Here is a 15,411-nt window from a genome sequence, read left to right on the forward strand (position 1 = left end):
TTGACTCTGAAATATATTTTCTGACGTTCAGTCCCCATTTAGGAGAGAGAATTAATGCATCATTCACTTCTGCAACATCCTTTGGACTTGGCTGCTGGCAGTGGTGGTGGCCAGGGGCGGGTATTATGATATCATTTTGTACACTGCGGGGAGTGCATGATAGGCAGGGATGTGAATGTCCGGAGCTATGGACTCCCTGTTCCTCCTTTCGATAACACAGCCATAGTTTCAGGGAATTGCTTATTTTCCCAAATGGGATTTTCACTATCAGACTTAAGGATATCCTTTTTTACTTCCAATTATTTTTTACCTTCTTCAAAAATGATACTTAGCCCTCTTGCAAGGAGCAGTGTCTGTCCATTGATGCATGAAAAGTCTGGCAACCAGAGGAAAGAAACTATCCCAGTGCAAAGCAGAATCTGGCAATCATACTATCCTTTATTCACTAAGCTGACCCTTCTCAATCGTGAAGGAGCCAGGCAGGTCACAGCAGGGACACAGATACAATCTGGTGACCACAGAATGGTTTCCACACATGGTAACATTTTCACTCAGAGGTTTTAAAAGAAAACCTCTCTCTCTCTCCTTTTCAAGTTTATGACCTTCTTCAGAGACGGGACTGGGACCCTCCTGCAACCACCACCGTCTCTCCACTGATGTACGCAGCATCTGGTGAACAGAGGAAAGAGACGACTCCGGCACAGTCCTCTGCTTCTCCAATTCTGAGTAAAATAATGACAATACAGGGGTGATCACTGCTGCAGTCCTGCTACCTGCGCTTACACTGTCAGACTGTTGGCTCTTACTATTGCCAAAATTCAGGCAAAAGCACAAAAAAAAAGTTTCTTTTAGCTACCTACGTCAAGCTGTTGTAAAAATGTTAGCAAATTCTGATTGATTTACGGACTATACATTTAACAAAATCTCCCTTCTGCAACAGTTCTGTACTTATAAGGCATTCTGGTCTGGGATGCTTTAGAACAAATGACCAATTAAAACCAACCATCCAAAACAAGGTGAAGAATGGAAGGAAACCACAGGCAAGCTGGTTTTGGAATTAGGCAACTGTGTGGTGCATTGTGGGGTAGTCTGGGCACATAACCTTCTCATGCCTTCAGAGCATGCTACACTTTGGATATCATGAGGAAGAACATTCCAGAGCTGGGAGTATGCAGAAAATGATGATGACCGTTGGAGGCATAGTATGGTTAGAGACACTTTTAATTAGGGTTGTGACGAGTGAAGGTCTCTTCAAAAGCTGACCTGTTCCAAGGATTCTGCGTCAAGTCGTGTAATGACAGTTTGCCTGGTGGGCAACTTGTCCGGTAACAATGTGTGCAATGGTTTGGAAAGCAGAGCAAAAGAGCCTGCCAGGCATGCTCCCTCACAGGTCTCAACCTTGCCTTATCACGCTTAAGACCCACTGGTCCGAAGTGATCTTGGCCCATTCCTCGTAAAAAAAAAAATAAATAAAATAAGAGAGTCAAACAACCCCCTATGACCAGAACTGAGGAGTGGACCGGCCTCGCTTCAGTGGGCGGACTTGGCTCCACCACCACCCTGGCCAGAGCCATCTCTGTTCAGCTTTCGACCTCGAAAGGACTGGTTCCAGAGACAGAGAAATACAGAGGGACTGCAGGTGGCACAGTCAGCAAAACTTTCTCTGTCTCCATCTGCTGGAAGGGAGGCAAAACCCAGGAGTCTGGAAACTAGGATTAAAAAAAAAAAAAAAAAAAAAAAAGGAATAGCTAATTTTCTTGGAGATTTCCTCCCAGGAGGTTGGCAGGTCCTGATGGTGGCCATCCATCCTGATATGGGTACGTACAGGGAATTTTTTTTATTTATTTAATTTAAACTCCACCTTTCAGCCACTTCAAAGTAGATTACATTCAGGTACTGTAGGTATTTCCCTGACCCCAGAGGGCTTGCAATCTAATTATACCTCAGATAATGAAGGGTAAGGTCACAAAGGACAGTAGTGGGATTTTTACCCTGACTTGCCTGGTTCACAGCCTGCTGCTCTAACCACTAGACTACTCCTCCCATATTTTCAGATGGGAAGGAACAACTCCTTTCACCTTCCAATAGAACGCCACTTAAAGAAAGAGTTCTTAGGTAACTAGAAGATGGTTGGAATTGATGAACTCTGGAATTCCTTCCACTTAACCAACTCTGAATGTATAGATGTTAGTACTTCTGGGAAAGGGCACATCTCATTTTGTTCCAGGAGTGGCTGCAGCCGTGAGGCTGACTTGATTATCAGCCCCCCTAGTCAAATGAAAGTTATGGTAACATCCCCTTCTGCTCTCATAATACTGAAACATGATGGACATGCTCTACAAGAACATACAGTAAGTCACGTTGCAGATGCATACCTATGTGCACCTAGGACTGACAAAAACTGCTTCGCCATGCTTTGGTTCTGCCATAGCTGGAAGACAGAAAGACATCTGTGTTTAGAGGGAGACACCCCCATACACCCACTTCCCTCCAAAGCTGAGAAAAAGTCATTACAATAGTACTCACGGCAGAGCTGAATTTGGTCTTGATGAGACCAGGTGCCAGGCAGTTTAACCGGATATTCTTGGAAGCCAGCTCGGGAGCCAAAACTTTGGTCAGGCCAAGAAGGGCTGTCTTACTCACACTATAGGGTCCGAGAGACTGGAAAATTCAAAGGAAGGGAGACAGTGAGGTGGGGATGATAGAGAACAGAAGGAACAGAGGAGATGGGAGGGACAAAAACAAAGCAAAAAAGAAGGGAAAAGAAGCAAAAAGAGAGAAGAGATGACAGACAGAAACAAAACATTAAGATCACATTTCCAAACCTGTGCTCAAGGCACATTACAACTCAGCAACAGGTACAGAAGGCAGGTCTGTGCCTCAGAGAAGGCTTACAGTTTAAGTTGGTACCTGGGGCAATGGAAGGCAACGTGACTTCCCCTCCATTGCCCCAAGAAGCATCAGTGGGAGATGCAGATGTGAACCCTGGCTCTCAGTCTGCTGCTCTAACTACCAGGCCACTCCTCCTGGTGTTTCGCTGGCCCAATATAGCTCTCACTGCCCCCCCCCAAGTCCGGATGATTTAAATGTTATTGTTGGCTTGATCTGTTTATCACTCCCACCCCAAAATTTGGATTTAGTTAGGTACATTAGGCAAGTCCCTGCCACAGAACTCACAACTTAAGTTGGTATCTGAAGCAAAGTAGAATGGAGTGACTTGCCCAAGGTCATAAGGAGCGTCAGTGAGAAAAGCAGGATTTGAATCCCGATTTCCCAAATTCTCAGCCTGCTTCTCTAAACGCTATGCTATTATTCTATTCTCTCTGCTGCCTCTAGTCAAAATGCATTTAAATAAATAAATACATCTCCCCTCCTGCTGTCAAGAACCGTACTTCAACTACTCATCTTTTCCAACATCGACTACTGTAACTCCCTACTCCTTGGACTACCATTCTCCAATATCAGACCACTCCAAATCCTACAAAATACAGCCGCAAAAAAACAAGAACATATAACACCTATCCTCATATCCCTATACTGGCTGCCAATAAAATTACGAATTGAATACAAGACACTGATCCTCACCTACAAACTATTACATAAAGAGCAATCAAACTGGTCAGCCTTAAACATTAGCCCACAAAATCCTCAACAAAACCTACGATCAAACAACAAAGGACTCCTGAAAACTCCCTCTGTCTGTACAGCACAACTCACAACAACCCGAGAAAGAGCTTTCTCCATCGCCAGCCCCAAAATATGGAACACATTTCCAATGGAACTAAGGATGCAATCCAACTTAAAATCATTCAAGAAAGATCTAAAAACCTGGCTGTTCATCAAAGCATATGACACCCATGATCAACCCAACGACCCCTCACAACAGATCTCCTAAACAGGCACAAACACATCTATATCAACCAGACAACACAACTACCCGAACACTTAATACTACCAACCGCAAACTGCTACCCTAATGTTACCTCACTCTGCACCTGTCCATGACTACGACCCTTGTACTTCCCATTTAATTATCTCCCCCCGATCGAAACTTGTAAACAGTTATGATAGTAAAACCGAATGACGGTATATAAAACTCGATAAATAAATAAATAAAATAAAGTGTTGGTGCTTCCTCTTTTCAGATGAGGCAGGAGGAGACAGTTTCAGAAGCCTTTAGCTTAGCTCTGCAGTCCATGCAGCTTCTACCCCTCCAACAGCACTTCCTTTGGTCTGTTTTCAGATCCCAGGACCTGACATTCATAGGGATACAGATAGAGCCAGTTCCACCCAGGAGGGCTCTTACAGCCTCAATTTATATGTATAAAAGAACAAAAAAGGAATGGTGGAAAAAATTCTGTAAAGGAATGCAACACCTACACTCTAAAAGGTGATTCACATCTATTCTAGCTGCTGTGGAGGGACCGCCACGGCTGTCAGTGCCACAACCATAAACACATGTAAATTACTTTGAAAATCAGAGTTTCTAAAAGTTCACTCCCTTCCATTGGTTAGAAGAACCTCATGCAGGCTGAGAAGGAGCCCGTGCGGAGGGTGTTCTACAGCCACAAGTGGATCCGCTGGCCTATTATACCCCCCCCCCCAACCAGCCTGCACCCCTATACAGTACAGCCTGTTGGAAGGGTAATAGATAAAGGATAAATAAACTGGACTTACCGGGAAAGGGGTGTACGCAGCTAATGATGACACAATGACAATTGATCCACCCCTGCAATCAACGAGAAGCATGAGGAAAACACAAAGGGGTCTGTGCAATAAAGTTCAGAGTTGCACCTTGAGAGGATAATTTTGAATCATGTGCATATGCATACACACATATACACATATATATGGGCACGCACAATTTTACTATAGCATTTTATAACATGCGCATTTCATGTACATGCATATGGAGACATTTTCTTACCTGTTAATTTCCTTTCCATCAGTCCTGTTACGCCGGGCCCAGCCCTGATAAGTGGATTATTTCCCCCTACCAGCAGAAGGAGGCAGAAGGAGGCAGAGAACACCGTTTTCCTCAAGCTTCATCTACCCAGGCAGGAAGAAGCAAGGGCTGCATGAAGAACCCCCACATCGTAAGCTGTTTCCTCCAGCGCTATCACATCCAATACATCATGCTTCACAAAAGTATTCAGGGAATACCGGCCAGTGCAAATGCATGCATCTTCACCCAAGATGTTGATTGTGCCCTGGTGAAGTGGGCATGCACCAACTGCGGAGGCTTTTGTCCTTGAGAAAATAAGCCAATTCAATCATCTGTTTTATTCAGCAAGCCACAATAGTGAGTCTGCATCTCCTTTCTGCAGACCCCCAAAAAGGACAAATAATCAATTCGACTTGCGGAACTCATTAGGGATTTCCAAGTACCGTAAAATAATCTCCCACACATCCAAACATCTGAAGGATTGATAATTGGATCCACAATCTTCCCGAGAGAAGGGAAATCAGCTGGTTGATATAAAAGGCAGAATTCACCTTTGGAAGAAAGGATGGCACAGGTCAAAAGACCTCCACCTCCACTGAAATCACTAGAAAGGGATCCCGGCAAAATAAGGCTTGAAGCTCCAAGACCTGCCACACCAGAAAGACTGTCTTCAGTGACAATCTTCAAAGAACTCTGTTTTAAGGGATCAAAAGGGGTCCCCATAAGAGCTCTTAGCACCAGACTGAGGTCCCATGAGGGAACAATGGGCGGGAAGGGTGGCCACAACCTTTTCACAACCCTCAAGAACCGGGACACATCAGGGTGAGTCATCATAGAGACACCTGCTATGGGCCTCTGGTAGCAAGAAAAGTTGCCAAATGCACCTTTAAGGAATTCAGGGCCAGCCCTTCATCCAGATCGCCCTGAAGAAAGGCCAAAATATAGGGAATATCAGTCCACCAGGAAAATACCAACCTGAACTTGTAGAACTGTTCAAATAGACATCAAACTCAAATATAAACCAAGAAAGTGGACCATTTCCAAGATTTCAACAGCGTAGCAATTACCGTTAAAGAATATCTTTTCTTACGGAGCTGTCTCCGCTCAAGAGCCATGCCGTGAGACAGAATGGAGCCGGATCCTACATGACCATGGGCCCCCTGAGCCCCCACATGCCTTTGGGAGGCATAAAGGCCGGTTCACCTGGAGCCAGAGAAGATCGGCATACCAAGGTCTGTGTGGCCAGTCTGGCGCCACCAAAATGATTCAACTGCTCTCCAGCTCTATGTATTATTATCAGTCTGCCTATGAGTGCCCCCAGAGGAAAGACGTACAGGAGCTCCCCCTCCAACCAGGGATGCACTAGGGTGTCAATCCCTAGCAACCCCTGCTCTCTTCGGAGGCTGAAGAAATGGTCCGCATTCCACTGGGTCATCATCAAATCCATCTGGGGACAACCCTACTTGCAACAAATCCTGCGAAAGGTTTCGGAGCTTAGCTCCTATTAAGAACATAAGAACATAAGAACATGCCATACTGGGTCAGACCAAGGGTCCATCAAGCCCAGCATCCTGTTTCCAACAGTGGCCAATCCAGGCCATAAGAACCTGGCAAGTACCCAAAAACTAAGTCTATTCCATGTTACCATTGCTAATGGCAGTGGCTATTCTCTAAGTGAACTTAATAGCAAGTAATGGACTTCTCCTCCAAGAACTTATCCAATCCTTTTTTAAACAAGGCTATACTAACTGCACTAACCACATCCTCTGGCAACAAATTCCAAAGTTTAATTGTGCGTTGAGTAAAAAAAAATGTCTCCGATTAGTTTTAAATGTGCCCCATGCTAACTTCATGGAGTGCCCCCTAGTCTTTCTACTATCCGAAAGAGTAAATAACAGATTCACATCTACCCGTTCTAGACCTCTCATGATTTTAAACATCTCTATCATATCCCCCCCTCAGCCATCTCTTCTCCAAGCTGAAAAGTCCTAACCTCTTTAGTCTTTCCTCATAGGGGAGCTGTTCCATTCCCCTTATCATATTCTCTGGGTTCTGGCAGATTTTGACTGAGGAAGTCTGTCTGCACATTGTCCTGGCCAGTGATGAGCGCTGTTGAAAGTAGCCGGAGATTCTTTTCTGCCCTTGGAACAGGAACAACGTCTCTGCTGAAACCCCACAAGTCCTGATTCCTCCCTGTTGATTCACATATGCCATCACTGTGGCGTTGTCTGAGAAAACCCAACGGGCCCTTCCCTGAATCAGTGGGAGGAACTAGAGAAGCGCCAGGCAAATAGCCCTAGTTTCCAGCCAGTTTATGGACCACGAGGCCCCATACAGAGACCAATTCCCCTGGGCCACTTGATTCTGACAATGAGCCCCCCAAGCTGAGAGGCTCATATCTGTCGTGACCAAAACCCAGGATGGATTGACTAGGCTGATGCCCCTCAACAAGTTTGAGGGGACGATCCACTAGCAAAGTGGCTGGCACGCCAACGGACTCAGAAACTGTTGAACCCCCATAATTCTGGTACTGGGAGTGATGCCTGGAGGGAACGCATGTGAGCTTTGGCCCATGGCACCAAATCCAAGGTTGCGGCTATAAGACTGAACACCTACAGCTAATCCCATGCAGATGGGACCAGAAAGTCCAAAAAAACTTGGACCTAACTGAGAAACACTTGTCCCACCCATGTGTTGAACCTCATCGTCAGATACTCCAAGGATTGCGTGGGCTGTAGGGTACTTTTGGCAAAATTGATTACCTAGCCCAAGCCTAACCACTTAACCAGTCGCACGCTCCATCTCCTTGTGATACGGCACCCGAATTAACCAATCGTTGATATTTGGGTGAACCGTAATTCCCTCCTGCTGGAGGGCCACTGTCACGATGACCATCACCTTGGTAAACATGTGTGGTGCGGTCACCAGACCGAACAATAACGCTTAGAACTGGAAGTGCTCATGTAGCACATAAAAACCATAGCTACTTTTGATCCCTGTCCCAAATGAGAATAGGGAGGTAAGCTTATGTCAGGTCCAACAAACACAATTACTCCCCTTGGTGAACTGCGGCAACCACAGACAGTAGTGTCTCCATATGAAACGTGGTACCCGCAGGTTGCGGTTCACACTTTTGAGATCCAGGATGGGATGAATGAACTGCCTTTCTTAGGTACTATGAAACAAATGGAATAACACTGCATCTCTGCTCCAATGCAGGCACAGACACCACTACCCGCAAGAGCTGCAGTTTCAGCAAAGTTTCGCAAACAGCCTGTTGCTTGGCCAGAGTGGAACAGGTAGAAACCATAAAGACATCTTATATGGGGCAATACAGGTCAAGAGCGTAAGCTGATCAAACCATCTCCAACACCAACTGGTTAGACGTTATGTGGGTCCACTCCCTGAAGAACTTCTGCAGACGACCCCCTACGCGAGTCAGGAGAGAGTAAACCCATGGGACCTCAGGAGGACCACCTACCAGCCCCCGCTGAACTGGAATCAGCCCTCTGCCTTCTGACTCCATGAAATGACTGATCCCGACCTCTTAAACTGGAGAAAGTAGTGGAAGAGGCATAAAAAACTGCCTACCCAGCTGGTATTGCCTGGGGGCACAAAATTGCCTCTGACTTTTGCCCTATAAAATGAGCCCTTGTCCTCCAGGAAGTGCTGGGACTTATCTCCTTGATTTTTCACCAGTTGGTCCAGATCCTCCCCAAACAGCGGCCTGCCCTTAAAGGGTAACGTCCCCAGATGCATCTTGGACCAAGAACCAGCAGCCCAATTATGCAGCCACGAATTGGCGCACCACTGACTGAGAGGAACGCCACAAATCATTCAGCATGAATGCCAGAAAGGCTGCTGTGGATTCTATCCTGGCCACCTCTTCACTCTCTGGAAGCTGTTGAATCCATCTCAGGAGGGCCCAGACCACCAGGGTTGAACAGACTGATATCTGAACTGCTGTAACAGACAAGATAAACAGAGGCAGCTCCATCTTCCTATCCTGTGGATCCTTGAAGACACATTTCCCTCCACAAAAATAGTGGTATGCCTGGTCACAGCCATGATCAGCACCTAGAAAAACTTCTACATCGAAGCCAGTGGGAGCAGATTGCAGGAGATTAATCCCCCGCAGGAGAGACTCTAGGGATTCATATTCAGCCAACAACATCTCCTTGACCTCCGGGTGTAGCAGGAAAGCAACAGTTGTCTTCTGCTTCCTTTAACTGAATCCCACACCAGAGCATCCTGAGGCTTGGATTCCTCCAGGCAGAGCCAAGGAACCACCTGATCAATTAGATAGCCCATCTTGCCCAGGTGAAAAAGATGAATGAATTTCCTCAGGAACAGGAAGCACCTCCTCCACAAATGCGGAACTATCTGCATCGTCGTTCTCCTTAACATTCCAGGGGTGCTCCCACGAGGGCCCCAGAGCCTCAATAGCAGGCCACACCTTGGCTGGAACTGAAAGAGAGAGAGCTGGCGAAGACTTCCAACTTAACGAGAACCCCACAAGGCTCTACCCTCGACCTGGAGAAAGCACAGAAGGCCTGATGGAGGAAATGGAAAAAATCCCCCTTGGGCCATTACTGCCAACAGCCTTCTTGCACTGACAAACTGCTACTCTAGCAGCCTGCAGAGTTTCTCCTCATTTGTTACTTTTTTTTTTATTTAAACAGTAGCCCACAAGAAAGAGGAGAGGGTGTTGGCATGGCCCGACTAAGAGACAAAGAGAGATAGAAAGAAGGGCTCGGGAGCAGGCAAAATTCCTCTCAGCAGCAGAGAGGGAAAAGTAACTTATCCAAGTTGGGTTGCGGAGACCTTGGCTTTTTCTTGCTTTCAGTTTTTTTCCTCTGCTCCCAGATCAAGCTCATCCCAACACTCCCAGAGGGGCTGGGAGCTGGTCAATGGGCTTGCATTGCTAATGGAAAACCAGTGGCCTGGCCCTGAGGTCTGATCATAGATCCATCATCGACTTGCTGCACCATCCCAGGCCTACCATCTGCTGGAGCAGAAAATACTGGATTCCTGCTACTAGCAGCACCTCCTAAGTAGTGGCTGTGATATCACAGAGGAAAACAGGGTTTGCCTCCTTCTGCTGCCAGGGGGAAATAAACCACTTGTCAGGGCTGGACTGGTGTAGCAGGATGAGATGGAATATAAAATATGTGTATGTTTGTTACATAACATGTACATGTATGTAGGCCTGTGTGCAAATACATACAATGCATTGAAACCACGTATGTCAATGCTTTCAATGCATGTACTTTAATCACCTATTTTTAAACATATACGCTCATATAATTTGCTTGTGAAAGTAAACAAGAACCTACTCGCGCAAGTCATGATTTGCATGTGTAACTTGGCCAATTTTATAACAGAATTAACTTGCCCAGTCCTTCTCCAGGCCATTGAAACCCTCCTGGTTCTTCAGCCTAAACTCCGTCCAGTTTAACCAGACCTGCCCCCTAGTCAGATCTACACAATAAACACTTTTATTATAACACCAGATAATTAGCAGTTGTTACAAATACATAAGCTGGAAAAGGTATGTGCTTTTAAAATAGCAAATTACGTGCGCACGTTGGCCCTGCCCAAGAATGCTCCTAGACTGCTCCTTTTTTTTTTTTTTAATACATGAATGTGCATATACTCGCCCTACTTGCAGCTTTTATAAAATACGGAATACATGCGCAGCAGCTCCTTACATGTGTATATGATCATTTTTGCACACGCGATGCTTTAAAAATGTGCCCTTAAGGCCTTTTTGCACGTGTTTCGCAACAAGCGTACCCATGTCAACAAATAGCAGAGGTATTCCCGGGGGTGAGGAAGCATGCGTAGCTTTGGAATTTTTTTAAACTACGCACCTTGTTCTGGCCGTAAACATGTGCCAGCAGAAAAAAAAAATGGGCACAGCTTTCTGGGAGTACTTTTTCCAGGGTCAGTAATCAAAACAGAACACTCTGCATGTTTTTTGGGGGTTTTTTTTTTGCTTTATTAGGGCAAACCTTGTGGGCAGAGTTTGCACTAATGTGATCAGTTTAATTATTGCTCCTTTCTTGTGCATGTTTAGATGGTCCCCCATCACTTTAACATGTAAGCGCTAACAATTACCTGCATGTTAATGAGGGAGCTTCAAAATCAAATAAAACTTTGACAAGCCCATGGGAAAGAGTGTGGTATGCACTATGCAGTCTCTCTCCCACTATTTCCCACAATAATTTAATGGCTGCTTCAACATTTTCACTGGGCCAGTTAGTTTGGGGAATTCTCTCTCCCACCAAACCAGGTGCACAAAATAATAGTTCCCTTCCCCAGCACAGAATGAAACCCCATGCCTGAGACACATTTTCCCCCACTAACCCCCTTCCCCTGTTGCCAAGAGGCATCCCTCCTTCCCCAAATGTTATCAGAAGCATCTCGCCCTCCAGGCAACTCTCTGGTGCATATCAAGAAACTCCCCCACCCCTCAGCACATACATGAACTCCCCTGCTTTCCCAAACCACCCTCCGAAACCTCTGACCCACTCTGGAAACAGGGGCAGGATCTTCAGAAGCAGAAGGGACATCAGAGCCCTTCTGTCCACACTGCAGCCGCCGGAAAATGCCACTGTGGGGCTTCACCATTGTCACGCGCCAGAAACTACAGTGTGGACAGAAGAACTCACCCTAGAAGCCCCCTCCAGACTGATTCCAGAGGGGGCTTCTAGGGTGTTTTCTGATATGCACTGATGGGGGATAGTATTGGGAGCAGTTGGAGGAAGGGGGCACCAGTTTGTTTGCTAGATTAGTGGGGATGGAGGCAGACAGGGAATTCCCAAGCTAACCAGGCCAAATTGAAAGGGGGGGGGGGGAGGGAAGGGAGAGGGATTTCGAGCCTCCGCTAAAGTGGCCACTGAATTTTGTGCTATCAGCAGCATTAGTCCTGAGGCCATGGACAAGTTTTACCATGCTCGTGGTGAAGTATTGTTGCACAGTGTAATTAAGGGCCTTTTTAACATTTATGTAAAAATGTTACCGAGTTGCATGGTAAAACTTTATTAGCGTGAATGTTATTGCATAGGCCCCAAAGAGTGTGCAGACACTATTAGGAGTTTGCTGGGGACACAGAGAAGACATCTACCACCCACCTTAGAAGGGGTGGAACATCTCAAAAAGTCCAAGTGGGCAAGGGCATGGAGCTCCTCTCCAGAAAACTATGATCTCTCTTTCTCTCTATTCACCATTTAATTTCTTTTCATGTATTTCCTATATTTTATACTCACTCCACACCCGTTCTCTCTTCCTGCCCTGTCTGTCCTTCCCAGTACTCCTCCTTTCCCTTCCACGATCATGTTACTCTATCAGATATGTTACCACCACCATCCCACAACTCTGCAGTTGTACTGACATAAGATAGTTACCTTAGGCAATGAGATTCCAGGGTGCCCTGCCCTCTACCAAGTGACAACTCCACACACCCCCTTTTTGCCTCTGAATTTGCTGCAATCTCCCCCTTACCCTCGTTTCTCCATGTGCGGCACCACCTTCTTCACCAGCAAGAAAGTGGCCTTCACATTCACATCCAGTATCTGAAAGTACAGGTCAGAAGAAGCAACTCTAAAACAGAACAAACCTGCTGCCCTCCCCTCCCTCTCCTGTAGCACCTCAACATCTTATCTCCCACATCACCACAAATCCAGCAACTCATCCTTGCCCCTCCCACACCCCCTCAGACCAGCAACTCAACCTCCCACTTCCCACAACCCTCAAACTCAGTAAACAGAAAAAGTCTTTTGTATAAATATGGCCCGTAGTGGTTGAGACTAATACTCTGATCGTGAAAGAAAGCTGCTGTGATTTAAGGGAAGCTGGAAAAGGGACGAGTGAGCACTATCCATGTTATGGTTAGGATCTTTGCCTCTGGCTTCGGCACCACAGTTGCTAGGTGATTCTCCTTTACAATTTGGTACCGAGGCACAGAACTCAAGGTTGCTATTGGATTATAAATTAACTGCTCAAGTAAAAAACGGTAGCCAGGTCTGCATTTTTTAAATTATGTTTACTTGGGCCACTGATAAATATTCTCTCTTCTTTTGATTTTGTTTAGTGGTTCAAGCTATGGTTTTAACTAACAGAGAGTAGTGCAACTCTCTATATATGCGTTTGCCAAAATACTTCTTGCATGTCTTGCTGCTGGATCAAAATGCTGCAGTTTGAATGGTGTTTGGCTTGCAGTACATAGTATTACCCCTCATTTAAAAGAGCTACATTGGCTACCAGTTGCACAGAAGATTCGATTTCAGTTGTTAACATTGATTCATAAATCATTACCTTTAGATTCTGTTTGAGGGACAAATTAACTTGTTACCTGCCTGCTTGACCTTTACATTTTGCTTCACAATGTTTTTTTATTGTTCCATCTGTATCTGTGGTCAGGTGGAAGTTAAGGCTCTATCTGTAATTGGCCTGGAATTATGGAATTCTAGCCCATTGGAGATTTGCAGTTTGTCAGATTATTTAAAATTTAGAAAGATGCTGAAGGCTTTTTTTTTTTTAATTTTACCAAGCTTTTACTACATGAGTTCTGATTTTATTTTATCTAAGTATTTTATATATATTTTAGTTTTTATATTGTACTTTGTATTATTGTAAGCACAATGTATTTGAGTAGAATTACAGGATATAAGATTTGCTAAATAAAATAAATAAGTTAGTTAGGGGAGAAATTATTACCTTGTCCCAGACCTCTTCCGTTGAATCCAGAATGTTTCCAAAAAAGGGATTGACTGCAGCATTGGAGACTAGAATATCAATTCCACCATACTGCTCTACTGCCTAAAAACACAAATGCAGTAGCCAGTCAGGAAAGCCATTACATGAGAGAGGGAAGATGGAGAAAACTAATATTGAATAAACAACGAAACTGAATTGCCCTCCAGTCATGAAAGTATGTGCGTATGTGTGGGCGACAGGAGGGAAAGTGTCAGAGTACATTTAGGGCCTATTGCATGTGCTGATTGTATGTGTACAGAGAAGGGGGCCTCTAAGACAGGGCAGGGTTCGAATGATGAAGGAGTGGGTATGGGTTTGATAGGTGATGGTTTCTCCAAGGCCGCTGTTAAGACTCTCACCTTTAATATCAGTCTCTCTCGGTCTTGTTCCTTGCCCACATGACAGATGGTGCCTGAGACCATAAGATTCTCTTCTCTAAGCTGCGCCAGGGCCTTGTCCACATTCTCCTGCTTTCGGCTGCTCAGCACTACTTTGGCCCCATCCTGGGCCAGTCGACGTGCAATGGCAAACCCAATCCTGCAGAATTAGACATAAAGGAACCACGGCCAGCATGTTCTCAGTACTGGAATGATGTGGAATGCTGCAGAGCAGCTTTGAGTTGCATTGGCAGACCCTGTACCAGGAACTCTTAATACTGACACAGAATGGGGTGCTGCAGGTCAGGACTGAGGTGCACAGGCAGAGAGCTGTGTGTGCCTGGGCCTCAGTAATGGAAGTAGCAGGTGACGCTGCAGGACAAAACTGAGGTGTGTTGATGGGGTTTTGCGTGGGGGATCTCAGTTACAGAAAAGCACGTTTTCTTACTGTAAACGGTGTTTTCCGTAGCTAGCAGAATGAATTAGCCGTGCTGTTTGGAAGCGACCCCTGGCGGCCCAGAGCAGGAATTTCTCATAGAATTTGCAGAGCTTTGTTCCTGCACGGTGCCTTCCCGCATGCCTGCCTGCATCTCCTCAGTTTGTTAGAAAGCATATAAGCAGCAAGAGCAAGAAGAAGGCGGCAGGCAGAAAGGTTTAGACTGTCCAGGGAGGAGGGTGGGGACACATGGCTAATTCATGGTGATAGATATATATATATACCGATGTATTGGCCCGGGGTGGTGGGTTGTTATGACATATTGTGTGCTGTTTTATATATATATATATATATATGGTTAAATAAAAGCTGCAGCCAGTTTTACCCAAGATACGTTTTGAGTGGTCATTTAAGCACAGCAGGTGGGCGAGCGCCCGGCCCCGTTCCAGAGTCAAAACAAACTTGCTTCCCCTCCCCCCCCCCTGCAGACAAGCAGGCTGAATTAGCCATGCTATCTGGGAGGCCTTAGCTAGGGAGATTAAGCACAGGATTTGTAGCCTGTAATGCTTTTAGTATCTAGAATGTGAAAGAACATCTGTGCAGCGTATCCCTGTAAAAGGGTGGACAGTCTTAAGAATTAGTGGCATGATGCAATATCTCCTGCCCCATGGCCGCATCAGATTCAGCAAGGTGTTGGAGGCAGTAATGAGAGGTTAAGGTATGCAGCGAAGACCACGCTGCCACTTTGCAAGTTCTGAATAGGCACTTGTTGAAGATGGGAGACTGAAGCAGACATAGCCCTCAATTAATGTGCCTTGACCCCCGATGTTAAACGTTTGGGTCTTGTAGAATTGCTGAAGTAGATGCATTGAGTCAGCTAGTTTCCTAGCATC

General features: G+C 45.6%; 1 protein-coding gene across 5 annotated transcripts in view; it reads right to left on the bottom strand.

Moving 5' to 3' along the window:
• Window positions 1-418: 418 nt before the first annotated feature.
• LOC115077145 (dehydrogenase/reductase SDR family member 4-like) overlaps window positions 419-15,411 on the bottom strand; it is a 37,522-nt gene continuing 22,529 nt past the window's right edge. For all 5 annotated transcript variants that reach the window (XM_029579359.1, XM_029579358.1, XM_029579356.1 and 2 more), the window contains exons 3-9: window positions 14,065-14,242; window positions 13,667-13,768; window positions 12,452-12,522; window positions 4,678-4,729; window positions 2,527-2,661; window positions 2,376-2,431; window positions 419-722 (exon numbers count right to left, since the gene is read on the bottom strand). In XM_029579359.1, coding sequence (XP_029435219.1) covers window positions 608-722; window positions 2,376-2,431; window positions 2,527-2,661; window positions 4,678-4,729; window positions 12,452-12,522; window positions 13,667-13,768; window positions 14,065-14,242 — 709 coding nt within the window. In that variant the 3' untranslated portion in view covers window positions 419-607. The remainder of the gene's footprint in view (window positions 723-2,375; window positions 2,432-2,526; window positions 2,662-4,677; window positions 4,730-12,451; window positions 12,523-13,666; window positions 13,769-14,064; window positions 14,243-15,411) is intronic.

This window comes from Rhinatrema bivittatum, chromosome 16 (assembly GCF_901001135.1).
Source record: "Rhinatrema bivittatum chromosome 16, aRhiBiv1.1, whole genome shotgun sequence".
NCBI classification, from domain to species: Eukaryota; Metazoa; Chordata; class Amphibia; order Gymnophiona; family Rhinatrematidae; genus Rhinatrema; species Rhinatrema bivittatum.